At 43.0% G+C, this 19,614-nt stretch overlaps 1 protein-coding gene across 2 annotated transcripts; it reads right to left on the minus strand.

Annotated features, from left to right (window-relative positions):
- Positions 1-6,328: 6,328 nt before the first annotated feature.
- On the minus strand, positions 6,329-13,983 carry naf1 (nuclear assembly factor 1 homolog (S. cerevisiae)). 2 transcript variants are annotated; one of them, XM_074684603.1, is made up of 9 exons: positions 13,747-13,889; positions 13,287-13,528; positions 13,053-13,197; positions 12,851-12,944; positions 12,577-12,659; positions 12,345-12,505; positions 7,223-7,274; positions 7,044-7,134; positions 6,329-6,937 (listed from the first exon to the last, which is right to left on the minus strand). In XM_074684603.1, exons 2-9 carry the CDS (start codon positions 13,526-13,528, stop codon positions 6,567-6,569), a joined length of 1,239 nt encoding a protein of 412 aa, XP_074540704.1. In that variant the 5' UTR covers positions 13,747-13,889; the 3' UTR covers positions 6,329-6,566. The 2 variants fall into 2 exon arrangements, with proteins under 2 accessions (XP_074540704.1, XP_074540695.1); XM_074684594.1 differs by lacking the exon at positions 13,747-13,889 and adding an exon at positions 13,904-13,983 and having other exon boundaries at positions 6,330-6,937.
- Between the last annotated feature and the right edge of the window lie 5,631 nt (positions 13,984-19,614).

Genomic DNA, 19,614 nt, shown 5'->3' on the forward strand with positions numbered 1-19,614 from the left:
TTGCCAGTCGATCCCAGGGCTGACACAGAGACAGACAACCATTCACTCGCACACTCACACCTAGGGACAATTTAAAGCGACTAATTAACCTGGTGAGCATGTTTTTGGACTGTGGGAGGAAGCCGGAGTACCCGGTGAGAACCCACACATGCACTGGGAGAACATGCAGACTCCACACAGAGAGGCCCACCAGCCGAGGTGGGGATTTGAACCAGTGACCTTCTCACTGTGAGGCTGCAGCGCTAACCGTTGCGCCTCGGTGTTTGTTCATTTATTGAAAATAAAGGATAATTATTGTATAAATCCTGCTCGGTTACTGTAAAAAAAAAACACTCTCAGTAAACAGCAGATCCCAGTGAAATCAGGCTGTTTGTCGGTGTTGGAGAAAATAATAATCACACTCCAGCCGTCCATGAGCCAGACCTCGGCTGTGCTGGGAGATGACATCACTGCCAGCAGTTTGAGAGATGTCATCACTGCCAGCAGTTTGAGAGATGACATCACTGCCAGCAGCTGAGAGATGACATCACTGCCAGCAGATAAGAGATGACATCACTGTCCAGGGGCTGAGAGATGACATCACTGTCAGCAGCTGAGAGATTACATCACTGTCTAGCAGCTGGGAGATGACATCACTGTAAGCAGCTGAGAGATGACATCACTGTCTAGCGGCTGGGAGATGACATCACTGTCCAGGGGCTGGGAGATGACATCACTGTCAGCAGCTGAGAGATGACATCACTGTCTAGCGGCTGGGAGATGACATCACTGTCCAGGGGCTGGGAGATGACATCACTGTCAGCAGCTGAGAGATGACATCACTGCCAGCAGATAAGAGATGACATCACTGTCCAGGGGCTGGGAGATGACATCACTGTCCAGGGGCTGAGAGATGACATCACTGCCAGCAGCTTAGAGATGACATCACTGTCCAGGGGCTGGGAGATGACATCACTGTAAGCAGCTGAGAGATGACATCACTGTCTAGCGGCTGGGAGATGACATCACTGTCCATGGGCTTGGAGATGACATCACTGTCCAGGGGCTGAGAGATGACATCACTGCCAGCAGCTAAGAGATGACATCACTGTCCAGGGGCTGGGAGATGACATCACTGTAAGCAGCTGAGAGATGACATCACTGTCTAGCAGCTGGGAGATGACATCACTGTCCAGCAGCTGAGAGATGACATCACTGTCCAGGGGCTGAGAGATGACATCACTGTCAGCAGCTGAGAGATTACATCACTGTCTAGCAGCTGGGAGATGACATCACTGTAAGCAGCTGAGAGATGACATCACTGTCTAGCGGCTGGGAGATGACATCACTGTCCAGGGGCTGGGAGATGACATCACTGTCAGCAGCTGAGAGATGACATCACTGTCTAGCGGCTGGGAGATGACATCACTGTCCAGGGGCTGGGAGATGACATCACTGTCAGCAGCTGAGAGATGACATCACTGCCAGCAGATAAGAGATGACATCACTGTCCAGGGGCTAGGAGATGACATCACTGTCCAGGGGCTGAGAGATGACATCACTGCCAGCAGCTAAGAGATGACATCACTGTCCAGGGGCTGGGAGATGACATCACTGTAAGCAGCTGAGAGATGACATCACTGTCTAGCGGCTGGGAGATGACATCACTGTCCATGGGCTTGGAGATGACATCACTGTCCAGGGACTGAGAGATGACATCACTGCCAGCAGCTTAGAGATGACATCACTGTCCAGGGGCTGGGAGATGACATCACTGTAAGCAGCTGAGAGATGACATCACTGTCTAGCGGCTGGGAGATGACATCACTGTCCAGCAGCTGAGAGATGACATCACTGTCAGCGGCTGGGAGATGACATCACTGCCAACAGCTGAGAGATGACATCACTGTCAGCGGTTTGGAGATGACATTACTGTCAGGGGCTGGGAGATGACATCACTCCCAACGCCTGGGAGATGACATCACTGTCCAGGGGCTGGGGGATGACATCAGGAAGTGACTGCATGCTTTTTTTCTACTGTCAGGATCTGATCTTTGACGTCATTTTAAAAGCACTATGACACTTTGACCTCATTCTGTTTCATATCAACTTTACCAGGAAGTGGACTCATCACTGTGAGGGGTTCAGCTCTCTGTCTGCTGGTCTGCTGATCTGCTTTTTGAGGGTTTGTTCAGAGAGCACAGTGAGCTGTGCATCAGTCATCCAGATGAATAAATCAATAATCAATCATCAGCCTGCCTTTGGCTTGGTTTCAGTGCAGGGCTGTTTGAGACTGGGGATGAGACAGGGATGAGTGTTACTGACGTCACAGATGGCTTTCTGAGCTCAGAGCTCTTCCTGGTGGCTCTCCACTCTCAGATGGTTTGTCTCAAAGGTCTCTTCTCAGTTATTGTGGAAACAAACCTTTGGCTCTTTTTCTCCTGCCTTTATGTCTCACCGCTCAGGGTGGAGCAGAGAGCATGTGAGTCATGTAAAGGTCAAACCAATCGTGGTGACCATGAACCTGGGAGTTCCCAGGGAGCAGTAAATCCTGAGGTAAACTCTGTGGGTCGACGTGTTTCAGCCTCTCACCTGGAGCTGCACACAGCCTAAATGTTTCAGTCTGAGGAAATAGCTGAGGTTAACTTCAGCTCGCTGTGTGTCTGAGGACAGCTTCAGTCTGTGGGGAAACGTCCTGTTGACAAAGAGGAGAGCAGCACAGCAGCAGTTTGACACAACAGTGACAGAAAGTTGCTCCAGAGTGAAAAAAGGCTCCAGACACAGAGGTTAGCACAAAAACCTTTATTTCCCCTGAGGGGTGCAGAAAACTTGTGACACCCACAGAGAGCCTCATTCTCAAGCAGTGTGTACGCACAAATGTGTGCCTTGATCCAGCATCCCAATTTTTGATGCACAAATCTGTGATTCACCAATATTTTCTTCCTTCCGAATTTGTTCTTACTCTGTGAACAAATGTAGAACCTCCTCAGACCATGGGTACACACAAAAAGTCATGACCAGCTTTCTCAGAAAATGTAAACACAGACTCTTTAAACTAAATGCCTCACAGATTTAAATGACTTTTAATAAAAGAAAAACTCTTCCACAGAAATCAAATGTATCAAATAACCATGAAATTGATGCATATTCACTCTTATCACACATGTACTATTGAATCTTAGTTTCACACTTCAAAATATCACAATGTTCATTTTAAATGTCACAGTTTTGATGTTAACTAAATGGTTTGGTATGGTAAATACAGGGTCTCTAGTGGGGGTCAGTCATAAAGCAGGTTTCAGAATGCCAACTGAGTGAAGACATGAAACAGCAGCTTCTCCTCATGACTTTAGACCTTTTCTGGTTAACTGACATACACACAGCTTCACTGTTCACCCACACTTATTTATTTGTTCCCAAAAATATCCAGCAACTGTCTTAATAGTTGTTGTTTCTGTTTTATATTAATGCTGAATCTCCCTCACGGTACCCAGGAGAGCCAGCTCCCTAGAGGCTCCCGGTGAGGGGACGGAAGCTTTGGTTGGTGCACACGTGTCATGAATCCAACGATGGTAAATGGTAAATGGTAAATGGACTTGAGCTTATATAGCGCTTTTCTAGTAATGGACCACTCAAAGCTGCTGTACACCACAGGTCACACTTACCCATCCACACCCATTCGCTCGCACATTCACACACTGATGGATCCAATCTTTACTATGACAGCTATCCATCAGTATATCTAACACAATCACACCCTTTCATACCCATTCACACACCACTGACGCAGCAGTGGGAGCAACTAGGGGTTAAGTGTCTTGCCCAAGGACACATCGCCATGTGTCGCCCAGAGCTAGGCTTGAACCTGCAACCTTCTGATCACCGACCAAGCGCATTCTCCAACTGCGCCCCGACGATGATCTTGTGTAAGCATGGACCTTGTGCACAGAGTAAGACAATTCTACACATTTATTAGTTATGAAGCCCAGAGCAAGCAGATCACCAGATCGGACAAAGGACAAAGTCCTGGTTTAGCAAACCTTTCCACCCTGTTAGAACAGGGTCTGTCTGAGTGAAGGGAGCCCAGAAGAACCAGAGCACATGGAGCTCCTAAACCACAGCATGAAGCAGGGTACACTAGAAGATCCTCCACACATCAGAGGACAACTTAACAAACACCAACAGTTCCTTTTTACATCCACAACTTCAACCATGACACATCAAATCAGAACCTGGGACCAGAGTCCACACCTGATCCTCATAAAACCAGAGTCCACACCTGAACCCTACCTGATCCTCCTGACATCAGAGTCCACACCTGAACCTGACTTGAGACCCCTTCTGAAGAGGAACAATTTGGATCCTCATGTTCTCAATAATTACAGCCCAGTGTTCAGCTTACCATTTTAAAGCAAAATGTTAGAAAAACTTGTTTTTATTCAGTTGAACAACTTTTTAAATAGGCATTCTATCTGTGAGAAATTTCAATCTGGTTTTAGAACAAACCATAGTACAGAGACTGCCTTACTAAAAATTGTAAATGATTTTAGGTGCAACCTGGACTCACATAAACTTACAGTCCTTGTTCTACTGGATCTAAGTGCAGCATTTGATACAGTGGATCACATGATTCTTTTAAGCAGACAAAGACGCCTGGTTGGCTTCTCTGGTAATGTCCTTAAATGGTTCAGCTCTTATCTCACAGATAGAACATTTTTGGTAAGTAAGGACACGAGTTCCTCAAAAACCCATGAAATTAACTGTGGTGTGCCCCAAGGCTCAATCTTAAGCCCGATACTTTTTAACTCATACATGCTGCCGCTAAGAAATGTCATCAGGAGGCATGGTATAGCTTTTCACAGCTATGCTGATGACACACAGCTGTACATATCCATGTCTCCTGATGACACAGGGCCAATTGATTCCTTTTTTTAATTGTGTTTCAGAAATTAAAACCTGGATGGCAGAAAACTTCCTACAGCTCAACCAGGACAAGACTAAGGTTTTAATTACTGATTGATGGCTCAGGGAGAGAAGCTTGTGTCAAAACAACAAAAACTGTCTTTAAATCCTTCAAATCAGGTAAAAATCTAGTTAGTTAGTTTTGACTCTGAGCTCAGTTTTGTTCCACATATTAAACATGTAACTAAAACAGGATTTTATCATTTACAGAACATAGCCAGAGTCCGCCCCTTTCTCTCCCGTGCTAACACAGAGATGCTAATGCATGCTTTTATTTCCAGTCGTATTGACAACTGTAAGGCCCTGCTTTCTGGTCTTCCAAAAAAAAATATCTCAAGCTTACAACTTTTACAAAACTCAACAGCTTGTGTGCTGACAAAGATCAGGAGGAGGGCACATATTACACTGGTTTTAAAATCACTGCAATGGCTCCCTGTGTGTTTTAGGATTGATTTTAAGGTCCTTTTAATGGTTTTTAAATGTCTAAGGGGTCTGGGGCCTTCTTATCTTTCAGAACTGCTTTTACCATATGAACCCTCCTGGACCCTGAGATCCTCTAGCACTGGCCTTTTCATAATCCCCAAAGCCAGAACATGAGCTTTCAGTGAGGCATCTTTCCAGCACTATGGCCCCTGTTTGTGGAACAGCCTGCCAGAGGACCTGAGGGCCACAGAGAATGTTCATATTTTTAAAAGCAGACACAAGACCCACTTGTTTCATTAGGTTATTAGCCAACATCTCCTTTTATACTGTTTCGTATAATTAATTTTTACCGTTGTAATTATTTACTTATTTTATTTATTATATTTATTACATTATTCTTATCATATTTTTGCAGTTTTATCTTTTTATTTTCTTAAGATAAATAGTTTTGTTTTACTTTAGATCTCTTATAGTTTTATGGTTTTGTCTTGTTTTTATTCCATATTTAATTTGATTTGAACCCGACCTGATCCTCCTGACATCAGAGTCCACACCTGAACCCTACCTGATCCTCCTGACATCAGAGTCCTCCCTGAACCCTCCCTGATGAAGGTGTTGGAGTTGCTACCTGAACCCTGGGGGAACTATCTTGTCCCTGTTCACTGTCCCACCTGCATGTTTCCAGGCGGTGTTGCCCACACAGAACCTTCCCTGGGTGCCGGGCTCTGTCTGCTCCAGTGTCTGATAGTTTTACCTTTCTGTGCCCTGCATAAACAGACCAGTGACAGACCTGTGTGTGGAGGTCTTTGACAGCTTCCACCCAGTCACACCACCAGGCATCTACTTCTACCATCAAAGGAGCTTTTTAAGGGGTCCAGAGGAAAGCTGGATGCTGTGTGGTGGTCCAGCGATGTTTGTGAGCCCTATCATGGTGGACCATTCTCTGGTTAGTGCTCAAACACCACAAACACCACAAAGACAGCACAAACATTAGTGTGGAAGAAGAACGTGTATTTCTAGGGCATTTCCTCGGAGGAGGTGATGAAGATTGTTGGGGGAGTTTGATGATGAGTCAGAGACTGAAGTCTTTCAAAGTTCAAAAAGAAAGCCCAGCAGGTTGAAGTCCTGGCGTGTCCGTCTGCCTGGCCTGCTTCTGAGGAGGGTTTCAAATACCTCTACATGAAGATGGCCTGTGTCGGCCGTCACTGGGGAGGGGGAGGGGGTGGGGGAGGAGGTGGTGGAGGGAGGTTTGAGAAAGGAAAAGAGTGAGAAGGCCACAGGGGGGAGGAGAAGGAAGGGTTGAAGAAAGAGGGGGGAGGAGGAGGAGGAGGGTAGAAATGGAGGTTAGGGGGAGGAAAGGGGTGAGGAGGTGGGGGGAAAGGGCAGGGAGGGGGGAGGTAGATCATAGGGACATTCATGTGTGCAGGTGGTGTGTGTGTGTGTGTGTTGGTGTGTCTGAAAGGAGGCTGTTTATGTCTGAGGTTCTGGGGCCTGGATGGAGCCCCTGCAGGTCTTGGGGCCCTTTGGCTGTGCTGCTGGCGCAAGGTGTTCTGGGTATTCTGGCAGGGGTTCTCTGGAGGAAAGAATTAGACAACGAAGCATGAGAGGATGTGTAGAGCGTGTGTGTGTGTGTGTGTGTGTGTGTGTGTGTGTGTGTCTGTGTCTGTGTGTGTGTGTACCTGCAGCCTCCTTGTTGCTGCTCCTCCTCTTGGAGCTCTTAGCTCTCCTCTTGGCCTCCTGCTCCTGCTCGTCGTCGCTGTAGTCTAAGGCCTGCAGGTGGGTGGGGGATTTAAAGAGGTGACTGTCTCTGAAGTCTGAGAGGAAAAACTTTTAGTTTGGAGCTCAGTGTCATTCTCACCTCACTGGGTGGTTCTTGGTCATTCTTCCACGAGGCGTCAGAGCCCTTTAACCTGCAGGGAGGAATGGGCCAGCAGTTTTCAGAGAGGTTTACCCCACATCAACCAAAACATGCAGCTCATCGTCCTAACCACGTGGCTTTGATCCCTCCTCCACAGACATGTCCTCCACACTCCTCCCCACTAGGACAGATTTAGGGCCCCCTGAGCACCTCCAGCTGACAGCACCAACCATTCCCTGTATAGGGATGGGTATCCATAAGATGTTATCAGAACCAATGCCTGTAGTGATTTGGCTTTTCCATGCCATTCTTCATTGATTCTCTTATCAATTGCCCCTGAATTTTCTCGGTACAAAAGTAGCTTTACTGGTTTTCTGGGTCAACAACATTAAATTGAGTTTATGAGTGAATAAATATGTAATTAGTCACTGGATCTGGATATCTCTGGATGTCAATAAACAAAAACTGCACAACATGTGACATTCATGTGCTGTTCTGTTATTGATTACTGACTGAAGTAGGCCATCTAGTGTCTTGAAGTGGTTATAGCATTACTCAGTGGTGTATGAAGTACTTGAAAACCATACTTGAGTGGAAGTACAGATATCTCACTTCAAATCTACTCTGGTAAAAGTGAAAGTCACCGACTAAAAAAAATCACTTAAGTAAAAGTCTTAAAGTAACACAAATGAAATGAAGTGAAGTTTCAAAAGTGAAAGTACAATGAACTAAAACAGCTAGAAATAGTTGGTCCTCTGAAGATTCATATTAACAAAGCTTCTGAGCTTTGTTAATATCAATTTTCCCTCCCTCTCCCAACTCCTAGCTTCCTCCCTCATTCTCCTCATGCTCCTTTCCTCACCTCCTCTCCCTCCCTCTCACCTTCCTTTTCCTTTTGCTCCCTTTTTTAGGTTTGACAGTGAGTTTTGGAATAATTTGCTGTTTTCAGCAAACACAGGAGGAGGCTCCTCATCCTATAGGACGAACCTTTAATCCCAACAAAGGTGAAAATGTTATTTAGATATGGCGACAGGTGTCTGTCTTCTTCCAAAGTAGAACTAGCAGGTGGTGGTGGTGTGCCGGTATCTCTACTATAAGGGTTGCTTCCATCATGCTGTAGAGCAGGGGGCACCAACCTTTTGGAGACTAAGGGCTACTTGAAGGGAACTAAGGTGGAAGAAAGGCTACTTGTTTGACAAATTGTGCAGCACTCGTTGGAACAGATAAAATAATGTCGCATTTTTTATTGTATTTGTTTTTCTACCGCCATTATTGTGTTAATCATAGATAATTATTTAATAATTGTGGGGAATAATAAACATTAACATGTGAGCAGTCTCTTCACGTAGTAAAAGTATATTATTATTATTATTAGTAGTAGTAGTAGCAAAAGCTGTAGCCTGTTAATCCTGTAGTACAAAAACATACAAATAAGCAAAAGATAATGATATTTAGTGTGTTCACATAATTCATGCCCCCCTGCTGCATAAGTCATTATCCTGGTCAGGGCACCCCAGTCTAGAAAGTCTGGACACGCCTCTGCTTATTAGCAGTACCTCTTTGCTCAGGTGATCAATGGATGGATCCATGCTAAACAGGGGGTTCAGTAGCAGTGGCGGTTTTTCACGGAGGCCAAGGGAAGCCTGGCTTCCCCAAAAAATATTGCAAGAAAGAAAAAAAATAGCCTATAAACACGCTTAACCACAATGTATTTATATTGCCTTTTCCTTGTCAAAACACTACATAGGCGCACTTCTGCTTTGGCTGAGCGTGAGAAGCAAAACAGCGCCCTCCTGTCATGCTCTCATTGTGTATTACACTACGTGTCTCATGCCCTCTGCCCTGTCAGTCAGCTCGGAGGCCGCTTCACTTTGCCTCCCTTAGAAAAAAAAACAGCCCGTATTAGCCAATCAGGTTGAAGCAAGGCTCATCGCTTACTGGTTGATGCTTCATTAGAAAAAATGTGAGGGAGGCCAGATCGAATCTGGCTTCCAGCCACAAGAAAGAAAGAAAGGAGTCAAGAGCTGACTGCGCATGCGCAGTATTCTCTGGAGAGCCGACTGCGCATGCGCAGTACTTTCTGAAGCGCTGACTCCTTTGAGGGGCAAGCGTAAACAAAGTCTTCGTGAGTTCAGAGGTCAGTACAGCCAATTAGCGCTGTCTGGAGTGACTATCTCGGAGCGGACCATGAAAGAATATTGGTGAAAAACATGAGTTTTTGGACGATTAATGCAGTTTTAGGAGCGGCGCTGTCTATGCCCTGATGGATCCCATTTTACGGACGTAAAATCTGTATAAACCGAAATTATCCTTTAACGAAGGGTAGAGCCGATGGAAAAGTCCGCTCTGAACACTGAATTAAATTTGTTGTCCAAGCTGGCTTCCTCTGTAATTTTTATCACGGGCCGCCACTGTTCAGTAGGTGGAATAGATGGAGTTGAAAGACGGGACTCAACTTTACATGCAGTGCGCTTCTCTCTCTCTAATTAAAGTTAATGTCGTTCACCTGTCAGGGTCCAGTCTCCTTCCCCACAGTCATTATTCACACTTCATGGTCCATCTATACCTAGGGGGTCCTGCTTTGTTGATGTTTCTGTAAAAAGTCTTGAGCAAACTACATAAAAGTGCTGGACAGAAGAGCTTGACATGAGAGTGCCACCTATTTCCCTAAGAACACACGGTGTTTGCTGTATAATTCATACAGGATGAGACAATTAAATTCACATTTTATTTTGTAGCAAGTAACAAAGGTGACATTGTAAAAGAAGCGGAGTAAAAGTAACATTTTTTCATTTTTCTTGTAGTGGAGAATTAGTAAAAGTTGCAATAAATTAGGGCTGCATGATACGGCCAAAAGCCAATATAAATATTTTTAGACCATACATTTTATTAAAATTTATGGGTCTAGACCTGTAAATGTTTTTGTAAAGTGTCTTGAAATAACATTTGTTATGATTTGGCGCTATACAAATAAAGATTGATTGATTGATTGATTGATTGATTGATTGACCATATCTCGATACACGATATATACCTCAATATTCCGTTTTCTCATCTAAATCACTACATTAATGTTAAATCCAACCCTTTGCACATAAAATGACATCATTATAATGATTCAAGCAGACCTCTCTGTTGGATTTTTAAAATTTGAATGCAAAAAGGGGGAAGTCTCAAACAGGTAGAGTTTAGTAAACCTTTTATTTCAAACCAAACTTTATGTAGTTACACATTTTTAGTTTAGATTAATTCAACTGGCTGATAAGATTATATTATATCATATTATATGATTTTATATTATACTATATTATATTAAATCACACTTTGAAAATATCATAAACTTTGGAAGTTGGAGATAATATTACTTTCGTTTCCATAAAGCAGCTACCTGGATAATGTTGGTCATGGTGACTTCAGTCTTTGAGCCTGGGGTCTGGTTGGATTGTATTGGATTTGGGTTTGTCTTCTGATAATATCCCAGCTAGCAGTATTTTGGTAATCAGCTGTAAAATAGCATTAAAACTCCTCTGCCGTCATGTTTCGAGCAGTGATCAGCTGAGTGCTGTGAGGGGGGAGGGAGCAGAGTGCACAGAAAAAGAGAAAGTGAAACTCAACAACATGTGGCGTTGGTTTCTCGCTGTGGAGAGTTGGGAGAGAATCAGGGATCATACGGACAGCTTAGCAAGCCCAAATAAACAACTACACTTTAGAAAACAAGGCCCAGGAACCCAAAACCTGCCACTGATAAAACGTGCAAGCATCTTTTTTCCTCCTCTCTTAATACAAAAACACACAGGCACAGGAGACTTTTTCTGGGTGGGTGGGGGAGCGTGGTGTTTGCTTTGAGAGGGGCACGAGTAGCAGAGAATGAAACGAGCCAATCACCAATGAGATTTACGTTCTGACGTCTGAAAACAGTTAGGTTGCTGTTTGTACTCGATGGTTGCAATATAGTCATTTTATCTATCTCATATGTAAAAACCAGTGATACATCCAGTATATTCCATACATCCCCCAGCACTACAATAAACATAGAAACTCAAGTATAGATCCACCCATAACCGACTTAAGTTCTGTAACAAAGTACTTTTCCCTCGCTCCTTTGCACCACTGGCAGTGCTCTGACTTGTCTGGAACTTTGCAGTAGTTGTGAAGCAGCCATGAGCCTACAGTCACTTTTCTTTAGTTTGCCTGTGAGTTTGTTGACATTTGGAAGTTTCAGCATTTTTTTCTTTTACAAAGAGTTACTGTGATATGTTTCTGTGATGAAAGGTAAAATGCTATTCTGAAGCTGAAGTTATATCGATGTATGTTTACCGCTAACATGTTAATGCAATTTCCCATATATGTTAGCATCAAGCTAGCACTATCTCGTTTATATGGGTTTAGGTAAACAAGGGGAGTTTTACCACGTTGAATGGACTGGATAGGAATCTGGTGTTAGAGAGTAATGGACATTTCAGTCCTTCAAAAATAAAAAAGCCGAAAAACCTGAATCTGAGTTTTCTTGGGAAAGCTAAGGTAGCTGTGGTGAAAAGCTGATGTCAGGACTGGCAATTCTGGCATTGATGAGGGAATCGTTAAGCATAAAGGCCAACAATATGGATGGATTGAAACGTTTCTTATCAATCCTCAACAGAAACCGGTTTTGGATACCCATCCCTACCCTCTTGTTTGTTTATCTTCTGAAGTCACGTATGAGCATGCCTGGTTCATTGAGATCTGATGCCACTGGAACTGCTGCCCCAAATGTTGATTGTGCTCATCAGTCTTAAGGTTTCATTCAGTGTGTATGTGATCCTGGGATTGAGGGTCATAACTTCTGCACAGCATCTACCCAATCACTAAGCACCAGGCCCCAACACTTCACACTGTGTGAGCCACGGAAGACCTCCTGCTGAGCAGAGACTCAGGTGGATCAGTGGTGACAGTCACACACACAGAACACACACAGAGTGACAGACACTCACTGTTAGCCCTGAGTAAAGGAAGAGCAGTGTGTGGAGCAGAGGACGGTCCCTCTGAGGTCTGTTCACTAGGCAAAGACAGTCTGTTCCTGCATGCTGACGCCGCCGTGTGTGTTCTCTGTCACCTTTGAAGTGTGCCGTGTGTGTGTACTCACAGTTTGAGCTGCTGGGTGAGGATGTATGCAGTGTGCTCTTTCATGTGCGGCGTGTAGTAGAGAGTGAGCCCCTCCCTCAGCCCTTTGCTGCTGATCTGCTCGGCAGAGTTAAAGCGCAGGATGTAGAGCGGGGAGCACACCGGACCAAAGACCTCAAACACCTGGAACACAGAAACGCATCAGAGAGAGGACAGCCGCGCTCATTAGACACAGCCTCTGCTGGGACACTCACCTTACCCACTGCCACCCTATCAGAGCGAAAGATGATGCTGTCATCATTCAGAGGGGGTGTGTCCTTCAGAGACTGGATGATAACTGCAGACAGAAAGAGCAGGTCAGACCGAACACGGCTTGACGGCGCAGCTTTTAACCCCAGCAGGTGAAGTGCTCGCATGCTGGGTTAGGAAGCCCCCACTGCCAAGCTCAGGTACCTCTCCTCAGCTTCTCATTGGCTAAGATAGAGTCAGGCCGTCACTCACACACTGACCACTAGTTGGAATATTCACCCAGTTGCTGAATTATACTGGAGATGGCTCCAATGGGCTGGATCTCTGCCTCCTCTGGTAAGGACACACACACCTCCTCCACTGCAGGCAGCTCCTGAGACGCAGCGTGGGGACATGTGGGCGCGTTTATCACAGTGATAAGGCTCGTATGTTTAAGGCTGAGTGCACCGTATGTCAAACATAAAACACACAGTAGACTGACCTCCAGCAGGACTTCATCTCTGGTCTTTATGGGGGCTGGTTGGCTGGAACCCTCGTCATCGTCATCTTCCCCAAACACCCGGGCAAAGTTTGAGGAAGATGAGGAGGATGACGATGAAGAAGAGGAGGAAGAGGATGAGCTGTCACTGGGGTAGAGATGGAATATATACGTTACTCTCAGGTTGAGCTTCTCGTGAAAGGTGACTGTTTACCTCGTGTGTGTGTGTGTGAATACCTGTCTGAATCCTCTGAATCTTCATCGTAACAGTCTTCAGTGTCACACTTCCTGTCAGCAGAGGACAGGACTGCTGCAGGGTCTGTCTGCTCTGCGGGAGTCTGGTTATCTTTTGATGTTTCCACACCTTCAGGGTTCACACTGAGCTTTTCCACAGGTGCTGCCACCACCACTTCCATCTCCTCCTCCTCCCGTTGAGCTTCTGACATCTCTCTGTTCTCCTCTGTTAGTTTCTCATCCATCTGGAACACACAAACACACGCCAGTCTTACGCTCTCTGAAAGGCTTCAGCTCATTATCCCCATCTCATTACAGCTGGGGTCCAGTCTTCTTTCATAACCATGCTAGTGTCTGACGGCTACAGGGAGCTAACAGGGAGCTAACAGGGAGCTAACAGGAGAAAACAGGAGGCTAACAGGGGACTGAGAGAAAGCTAACAGAAGGCTATCAGGAAACTAACGGAAAGCTAACAGAGGATTCTCGGGGAGCTAGCAGAGCTCCACTTCCGGCTCCATGCGGACCGAACGGCTCAAACGCAGCCAGCAGTGGAGACATTAGGTCAGAGAAAAGACAGAGACAACACGTCTGCACAGACAGAACTGACTGCATCTTACTACCTGATCATTCAGCGACACGACCCACGTTGTGAACACACGGAAACACTTCAGCTCGTCGTAAAGTCAGCCACTTCCGCCAGCTCCCTTTAGAAAGAAAAGCACTAACTGCGTATCTTAAATTTCCAAGGAAAGAACAATGAAAGCAAATAAGTAGGGCCCAAATCATGTGCAGGTAATTCTTTAATTATCTTTATGAGACACTTCGTCTTTTAATTTTTATATTCATAAGTTAACAGGTTAGGTTAACATAATTTGAGAAGTTAAGATTTATTAATACTTAAGGCCTTTTCATAAGCCCTGACACCACACATGTCCAGAAACAGGCCCAGGAGCTGATCATGGCCCCAGGTCTATTTTCAGACATAGCTGACATCCAACAGCGTATTAGTTAAGGTACTGATTGAAATGAGTCATTTTTCGAATTGAGGTGCACATTTAAATTCTCTGTCAAGGTCATAAACAAACCAATGTCTCTCTGTAAAGTCTGACTGAACTCCATGTGGACAGTGAAAAGTCAGCTGGTCTGCAGCTAAGCCTCTCTACGTTCAGCAGAAACTCAAAAACTTTAAACACTAATGCCTTTTAATGAATGGATTCATCAGGATGTGAAGTGTTCAACAAACACATCAGAGGACACAAGGCCAGATTAAAGTAATGATAATTAAAAACAATAATAATGAAGATCACCACAAATGAGGTCAAATTTGTTGATCCAGTATAAAACATCTGACTATGACTTTATAACAATGAATAGATGTTTTCTTTATGTCAAGGCTTTAGCATTCCTGCGTTTTATTCTGAAAAGGAAAGGGGATCTAGTTCCGGTTGTAATCGGTTCTTTCCGTGCTCCCTCGACCAGCCCTCTATGCAAGAGGCCCCGCAGCCCTGAACACGTGGGCTCATAGGTATTTTATTTATTTTTTATTGGTGAACTGTACAAATATACATGTGACAAATGTACAAGAAAATCAGACATGTCATGTCGAAATCTATCATGAATACAAAAGATGAGTAACATAAAAAAGAAAAGGAACAAAAACAAAACACAAAACAAAAAAATTAAATAAAACAACTCAAGTCAGTCAGACAAAACCAAGAATACAAAACTAGTACAATACATGACAAATACAATCTAACACATCAAAACATTGATTATTCAGAATTTATAGAGACTGATGCCTTAATTATTATTATTATTATTTCAATATTAAGCTTTTGATAAAGTGGAGCATCATTTCATTTCTAAAACTCTGGAAGGTTTTGGGTTTGGATTTAACTTCATTGGTACAGTTATGATGTTTTACAAAAATATTAACAGTAGCATTATGCTGTACCCAGATTCCACTCCACGATTCCCTGTACTAGGTTCTGTTCGCCAAGGATGCTCTTTAGCGCCATTTTTATTCTTGTTAACTGTTGAAATGTTATCCATTCATATTTTAAACAGCACTGCAATTGAGGGTATCTCCATATTCAATAAAGAAATTAGAATTACTCAACTTGCAGATGACACTGCTTTATTTGTTAAAAGACAAAAACAATGTCAAGGCAGCAATTTCTTTGGTTGAAACTTTCTCTAATGCTTCAGGGTTAAACCTAAACAAATCAAAGTGTAAAATCTTATGTTTACATGATACAGAAGCTTCTTCTATAGGCAACATATCTGTTAAAAAATGTGTCAAATATCTTGGTGTTCACATATGCAAGAATTCTGATGAGCGTCAACAACAACAACAAAACTTTGGACCTAAAATCATGAAAACTCTACAGATCCTGAATACGTGGCTACAGAGAGACATTTCACTTTTTGGACGGGTTTTGTTGCGCAAAGCCAAAGGCATATCTTGACTGTTATACCCTGCTCTTTCACTTTTCGTTAAAGACTCAACATCCACAGCTATCAACAAACTAATTACTAACTTTACTTGTAAAAATAAACACCATCATCTGAAGAGAAATGTTCTTATTGGATCCAGAACTGAGGGTGGAATAGAAATGTTGGACTTTTTTTTTACCTAAACCATACTTAGATCTAGTGGTTAAAGGAGTGTATAGATAAACCCGAGTTGTTATGATATTTTATTCCAAACTGTATTTTTCAAAAGCTGGGAGGTTTACAATTTTTGATGAACTACAATTACAGTGTCTCTAAACTATCTCTAAACTATCCAAGTATAAGTTGGAGTATACTCCAAGTATTGTACTGTATCTTCTGGATGATGATTTTGTGTGTGTGAATAAACTAAACTTAACTAAACTAAACTGTCTTCCAAGTTGGCAATACTCTGTTCATGTTGTGTGATGGTGGCTTCCATTTTTGTAGTTCTTGTCTTCACTTCTTGTAGTTCTTGAAAAAGGAATTCATGGCTTTGATTCTAATCTTCATTTGCTGCCGTGTTGTTGTTAATTGCTTTTTGTTCTCACTAATTTTTTTGGAAAGATCTTCATGACATTCTTTGATTAGATTGGTGATGATTTTTTGTACTTGACTCAGGCTGGGCTCACCTTCCATTTTACCCTTCTTGGAATCAGGTGAAGTGGTCTCGGAGTTTTGTGAGGAGTCAAGGTCAATAGAGTAGTTGTGAAATCCGACACAACATTGCCACACAGGGAAACAGGAGACTGTACTTGTTGCTGAAAGTCTTTGGTTTGTTTCTGAGTACGCTTGTCATTCATGCTCCTCCGATTAGTTAAATGCCGACAGGTGCGTTTCTCAAAGGTGACAAAAAAAAAAAAAAAAAAGAAAATCCAGTGACAGAAAAAGTCTGTTAGCTTTAAAAAAATCGTTTTGAAAGCTTCCCTTCTTCCTTATCCGTAGTTGGGTTCCAAAAGTTCAAATAGCTGGCTCGGGCAACATAAAATCTCAGCACATGGTCTGCTGGTAGCGTGAGCCGCTTTCACGTTGCAGCCATCTTGGACACCTCTCCTTTACCGTTATCCACGTGGGCTCATAGACATTTTATACGTAGATGCCTCATTACGTAATGCATCAGGCGTCGCTGCCATATTGGATGGGTCTCCTCACTTCATTCCAGCAGCAGAGACAAACGGATTGAGCACAAAGTGATTAATTATGCCGGTATTTTGTGCCGCCTACCGTTACTATAACCAGCCCAATATCAAGAGCTGATCGTCATGGGATTACCTTTCACGAGTAAGACTTCACAATAATTTTTTTTTTTTTTTTTTTACCAATTATCATTTTATGTCATTATAACTACCAGGGGGCAGAGTAGCATCATGCTATAGGTTGACACAAACATCTGGGCATTCGTGGGCGGTACCAAAGGTGCCATTTTTTTGGAGGTGCAAACAAAGCGCCATAGCAACCATAACAACCCGTTCTAGAACGAGACTTTGGCGATCATCTCAGACTTGTTGGCTCGAAAAATGGTGGTGGTGGTGCAGTGTGGGGACTTGTAAAAATAATCATTATATGATGAAAGAGGATGGGACACAGCAGTACTCATCCTACAGGTTTCTGTTCCATTTAAAAGAGCCAGTAAGGAGGGAACTGTGGGCAAAAGCCTATAACCGCCTTGACCTGGTTACGAAGAAGGCATGGACGCCACGGAATGAGGCGAAGGCTGTGTATGTGTGCTGGGCACACTTCATTGGGTGCAAGTAAAGTATGTCTCATTATAATCATGGTTAGAGTTTGTTTTGTGGTAGTTTAGCAGAACCACACACTTCACGACCTTCACTACTACTAGCCTGCCAAGCTTCAGTGCTGTCGTCAGCCGCAATATACTCTTCTGGCTGTCTGATCCCAAAAAAGCACACACATAAATTAAATATGTAACGTTAAATCAGAAGATCATGATGACACGGTGAGGTGACTAGATTTCTAACTGGGACAGCCAAAGATATTGCAAAGTATCCTGTCATTTTTCTTAGCTGCTGTCACTTGGTCATAGTAAAATTACAAATATCTACTGAATGAATGAAACTTTAAACAGGAGAGCCTCATTAAGAATAAAAATATCATTTCACACAACCACATGCAGCAAAAGAAAAAAACAAGAGTTATTTCCGAGGTAAAAGCCCACCCACAGCCTTAGCTTCTTTACAAATGACTATGTATCTCATAGTTATGACTTATGTCATAATTATAGTTTACTATCTGGTATTTCTGACTTTGGCTGATTCCTCCAGACATCCCCCGGCAATCGATATGGACACTCTTCCAGACCGCATATATTGAGCTTTAATTTATATCGAGCAAGGGCACTGGGCTGGAGCTAAGTTATGTAGTCTGATGACATGGAAGCCCACACGATCTTACCAAACGAACTAACAAACGAACAAACTTACAAACTGGCATAAAAGTCTTAGTTGTTACTTAGTTGTTAAGCACCATTGTTCTCAATGTGTTGCTCTGGGCGTTGCTGTGGATTGTTTACACCTCGGGAAAAATAGAGTCGCGTTGCACGTTATGCGTGACATCAGCTTGTGTGTCCCTGTTCACAGACATGGCTAACAGAGCAGACACCAAGGCCACATTGGAAGATCTTCACCTGCTGTGAGCAGACAGGATCCAGGAGACAGAGACTGAAGAGACTGCTGAAGAAGCTCAGTCCTGGACCCTGTGGAGGTGGAGACTGGCTGAACTGGACAATGATGGACAAGCTGTCAGCATCTGTTTTCTTATGGACCTTTTAAAAATTACTACACACTTTCTTACTTTTATTTTCTTGATTGCTGCTGTGACTTCAACTCCATTGTACTTGTTACAATGACAATTAAGTTCTATTCTATTCTAACGGTATAGGACTATCGACAAGATGCTAACAGTAGGAGCTGGTACTCTCTCACTTTATCTCAAGCGTTTTTCTTCTTCTTCACATTTTTAAGATTTCCAAGAGACACTGGCCTTAGGAGGCAGTGGGAAATTGCATTAAATTATTAATAAATTAAATTATTAATATTACTGTTGTTCTACTTACTATTTTTTTTTATATTTGTTCATATAAGCATCTATACTACAGTTTAATTCAATATCATAAATATTGTGGCTGATGTTGCCATCGTTATTATACAGTTAAGTAGTAACTAAAATAAATACTTATTATTATTATTATATAATTATTACAATTATTATTAATATTATTATTAGAAAATATGTGTGAAGTTGGCATTGTGAATTACTTATATATATGTATGACCACAAAAAGTTGTTGCTCATACATTTTGTCTGTCCGTCTCACTGTCCTGTCTCATTGCACAACAAAAAAACAGCACAATAAAAAGTATTTTAATTTGAAATAATGTATTTAAATATGTGACCGCGTCCTGTATTAGTGATACATCTCAGTTGTTTGTAACAAATGAATCCGTGTGAAAATCAGGAAAAAAAAATGTTGAGTTATGCTCATAATAGTTGTGCATTCTACACCTTTCTCAGTATAATAAACGCACTGGGGCCGCGTGCGAGACCCACCCAAGATGGCGGCCAGTACCTTTGTCAGCTCCAATAGGCAGCGCCAGCCAATGAGGCGTCTATGTCGTATATAATGTCTATGCGTGGGCTTGTGTTTTTCCGCGTGGTCACGATGCTCTTGCGCAGTGAAATCAAGGGGCGACATCAGTTAAGTAAAAATGAAGCCTAGTTTTTAATTAATCAAATATACAATTTACAGACATGTGATTGCATCAGTAGTGTCTAAATTAAAACATACATAAAGACAGCGTTTACACAAAATCTATGTCCC

This window comes from Halichoeres trimaculatus, unplaced genomic scaffold (genome assembly GCF_033239565.1).
Source record: "Halichoeres trimaculatus isolate MK-OKI-2021-1 unplaced genomic scaffold, fHalTri1.1 fHalTri1_scaffold_2, whole genome shotgun sequence".
NCBI lineage: Eukaryota > Metazoa > Chordata > Actinopteri > Labriformes > Labridae > Halichoeres > Halichoeres trimaculatus.

Coding starts and splice junctions, on each gene's coding strand:
- naf1 (XM_074684603.1), bottom strand. CDS start 13,528: ATGGATGAGAAACTAACAGAGGAGAACAGAGAGATGTCAGAAGCTCAA. Junction 12,945..13,052: donor GAGATGAAGTCCTGCTGGAG/GTCAGTCTACTG, acceptor GCTGCGTCTCAG/GAGCTGCCTGCAGTGGAGGA. Junction 7,135..7,222: donor ACCAAGAACCACCCAGTGAG/GTGAGAATGACA, acceptor ACCCACCTGCAG/GCCTTAGACTACAGCGACGA.